At 53.5% G+C, this 4,027-nt stretch overlaps 1 protein-coding gene across 1 annotated transcript; it reads left to right on the forward strand.

Annotated features, from left to right (window-relative positions):
• Window positions 1-1,959: 1,959 nt before the first annotated feature.
• NANOS2 (nanos C2HC-type zinc finger 2) lies at window positions 1,960-2,379 on the forward strand. The gene has a single exon (XM_030874830.2). It carries the CDS (start codon window positions 1,963-1,965, stop codon window positions 2,377-2,379), a length of 417 nt encoding a protein of 138 aa, XP_030730690.1. The 5' UTR covers window positions 1,960-1,962.
• Window positions 2,380-4,027: the final 1,648 nt, after the last annotated feature.

Consider the following 4,027-nt stretch of genomic DNA (forward strand, 5'->3'; position numbering starts at 1 on the left):
ATGATGCTCAGGCATGGCCGCTCTAAAAAGTATCTCATTAGGCAGATACTAGCATCTCCGTGTAGACTCGCCATGAACGAGATAGGAATAAACTGTGTGTTGTTTGGACAATCACCACAATCAGCATTGCCTGGGGTGATGTGGCTTCTAGAAAGTGAGCAACTCCGGATCAAGTTCCCAACAAAATCAAGAATAGGCAGGCTGTGATGGACACGGTCTTTGCATTTCAGGAAAGGTCAGTGTATCTTAAAATATTGCAGAAACACTTAGTGTTTATACGTAAAACATAGCTGAGCTCTAGACTCAGACCATCATAAGTGGGTTTTTCTACCCACATGGGTGTCCAGTGGGACATTGGAAAGTTAAGTGTGTCCGGGACAGATCTTGGTCATATGGATGGTTGAGACATCTGGCATCCCTGGTCCCTGTCTGTTACATCTCATCACACGTCATCACACCTCCAATCACTGTGGCAAACCCAAGACACCCCCATCATTTCCAAAACATCTCCTGAGGGAGGTCACAGTCTGATGGCATACACCCCCTGCACACGGGGCTGGCCTCATCTTGGGACCCTCACTCCGTTCTGGCTACCCCTGCCCCCTAGCTGTCCCCAGGCTTCAGGCTTCCACAGCTTGTGTTCCTTTTCCTGGAAGATTGTCCTGTGTGGTCTCAGCTTCCAGGCCGCCTCTCCCAGACCAGCCTATGTAATCGGCTCTTTATGATCTATTGTTTTCTCATTTGCTGGCTGTTTCCCTACTGGACTGGTTGTTCATGAAACAGGTACAAGATAGCTGTGGTCACTGCTGAGTTTCCAGAGCCCAATGCAAGGGGCCTCAATGATTATGTTGAGTGGTCAAGGGGACCAACTGGGGACCACAGGTGGAGGAAGAAATCCTGGAGTTGGCATGGGCAGGAGGCAAGGCTTTTACTGCGTCTGGAAGGTCAGGAAGGATCTGGGACAATGTACCAGGCCAAGGGGGAAGGGTAGGCATTCCAAGGGATTCTGTGCCATGCCGAGGTCCTCTGCTGCTTCTCAGATCAATCCCCAGTGTCTCTGGGGCCAGACCCGGGTGCAAATCCCAATTCTGCCATTTCCCTGCTGTGTGGCCTTGAGTGCTTTCCTTAACCTCTCTGAGCATAGCATCCTTCTTTATAAGATGAAAGTGATGGTGCCCACCTCCTTGAGTGATTATGGGGTTCAAAGAGATCATTTTTATAAAACATTGAATACCGTGGTGTGCACTCAATGGATACTTGGTGAATAAGTGGCTCTTAGTTCCAGATGTGATGAAAAATGAGGTTTTAATCCAAAAGAGGTAGGAAGCCATTTGCTTTGGAGTCATATGGCCCTGGGTTAGAGCCTCAGCTCTGCCACTTGCGTGTTATATGACTCCGGGCCACTGAGTTTTCCTCTCTGAGCTTTAGTGACTTGTCTCTAAAATGGGATCATAACTGTATTACCCACATGGAGTTGTTGTGAAAATTAGATCAGACACGAAGGTAACTGTGCAGCACAACGTCTGGCTCACAGTAAGGGGCTGTTGTTATGATTAGGAATGGCTCTGGAGTATACGGAGGCAGCAGACTCCCAGCCTTGGAGTAAGGGAAGATGGGGGTTAGGGGAATTTTCAGATATGGAGTTTAATGAATGGATAGGGAAACTGAGGCCCAGGGAGAAGGGTCTTTCCAGAGGTCACAGAGCACCTTGCAGGCCAAGCAAGGACCAGCAACAAGGGAAATGACCCCCTTCCAGATCTCCATGGGGAATTAAAGTCAGAAGGGATCAAGGGTAAGGGGTTGGGCCCTTTAAATCCTAAGCTCCACCTTTGCTTAGAAGGGTCTTTGGGGAGTATAAAAGGGGGTGCAATTCCTCTCTGCTCCAGAAAAGCGTCTGCTGCTCCTGTCCCCGGGCCCCCAGCCCACCTGCCTCCAGCTGCCCACCACCTCCACCTGGACGCCATGCAGCAGCCACCCTTCGACATGTGGAAGGACTACTTCAACCTGAGCCAGGTGGTGCTGGCACTGATCCAGAGTCGGGGGCAAGGGCCGGAGGCCCAAGCGACCAGGGAGCCGGGACCTGGGCCCCAGCTGGGGCAGGATCAGGGGCAGGGAGGGCAGGGGGCCAGGGGGGGCCTGGTCACCCTGTGCAACTTCTGCAAACACAATGGGGAATCTCGCCACGTGTACTCCTCACACCAGCTGAAGACACCAGAGGGCGTGGTGGTGTGTCCCATCCTGCGGCACTATGTGTGTCCCCTGTGCGGGGCCACGGGGGACCAGGCCCACACACTCAAGTACTGCCCGCTAAACGGAGGCCAGCAGTCTCTCTACCGCCGCAGTGGGCGCAATTCGGCCGGCCGCAAGGTCAAGCGCTGAGGGCCATCAAGTGCCCACTCCCTGCACCCCCCAGCCCTCCTGGTTCAATCTTCCCAAGTCCCTGGACTCCCCTACTTCCCTGACTCCCCCAGCCCTCTGGAATGTCTGACCCCCAGAACTCCATCCCTGCTGAATCCTGAAACAACAGAGGCTATGGGGAGCCAGGCCAGCCCTGCCCTTTGGAACTCTCACCCCCTGGGGTTCTGTCCTGGCAGTGTCTGTGGATTCTTGGTGAAGCAGGACCCCTGCCCCTTGGACCACACAACCCTGTGGCTCCTTCTGGGTCACAGTGCATGGATCTTTAGTTCTTCTGGGACACTAGCCCTGCCCCTTTGACCTCTCAGCCCTCAGGGTTCCATTCCTTGCAGAATTCTTGGACTCTTGGACCTACAGGAGCCCACTGTGCTCTCTCAGAGCAACCCTCAGAATTTGGAGAGCTGTGAACAGGCTGGCTTGGACCTTGCAGCCCAAGAACTTCAAGATGGGATGCTGACTTGAACCAGCCTTCTCCGTCTGCTCCAGCCACCAGCGGACCCACCGTTTCATCGTGGACAGCGCCAGATGGGTCCTTCCCTGCCCTCAGCAGCCTATCCATCAGGAGCTGGGGGAAGGACGGGGCACGCCTGAGGGGCACCACGTCTTCGCAGGCTTATCTGGGGCTGGAGAGCCTTGGAGTGAGCCGATACCCTTGAACTCCCCCTGGTTGTTCTTCCCATCGTTCACTCCGTTTCACGGCACTGGTGCCGGACACGGCAAATCACCGATGGGTCCTTTCCCCAGCGAGAGAGCGTCTCTCCGCCATCTCCCAACTGCCCCCAAGTCACCATAATTTGTAAAGTTCCTTTTCTTTTCTTCCCGTTTTTTCATCCTCCAACAGTTAAGTCAACGAAGCTCCCACAGGAAAGAGGTGTGGATACCCGGATGGGAATGGCAACCGCCTAGATTTTATTTTAGGGGCAAAAGAGAAGCCCCAGTCAGATTTTAAGTTGTTCGGTTTTTGGCTTAGGGCCCGGCGCGGGTGTTGAGCTCTAGTAAATAAAAAGTGTTTCTGGTTGGCTTTGAAATCGCTATGTCTATTTCCTGCGAGGCTGGGGGAGGGAGAGTGGGGAGATCCGAATTTGGCCCAAAACGTGGGAAGCAGGAGGCAGAGCAGGAAGGAGACCTGGGTCCCTCCCACGCATGTGACCCCCTTACATCCTCCGACACAGGTCACCTATGGACTGGTCCCCAAGTCCCAGCCTCCACCTTGACCCCAGATTCTCTTTCCCTGTCCTTCCCAGGGCTCTGTCCAGGGTCCCCTCCCAGCCTGCTAGAGCCCAGGTCTTCCAGGACCGACTTTATGGTTGTCCTTAAACTTTAGACTCCATTAGAGAGGTGACAAAAAGTATGGCCCCCACCTCGGGGAAATGCACATATGCACAAAATGTTGCATAAAAAATCAGGGCTTCTTTTATTCCATTGTTCCACACATATTTACTGAGCTCCTACTTTGTGCCAGGCACTGTTCTGGGTATCGGCAGGTACAGCGATGAGCAAAGCAGACAAGACTCCTGCCCTCGGGGAGCTGACATTCTAGTGGGGATGGGGGTGCCATGACCATCAAGCGATAAATATGTAATATGTCAGGTGGATGCTAAGTGCTGTGAAG

This window comes from Globicephala melas, chromosome 19 (assembly GCF_963455315.2).
Source record: "Globicephala melas chromosome 19, mGloMel1.2, whole genome shotgun sequence".
Classification (NCBI taxonomy): Eukaryota; Metazoa; Chordata; class Mammalia; order Artiodactyla; family Delphinidae; genus Globicephala; species Globicephala melas.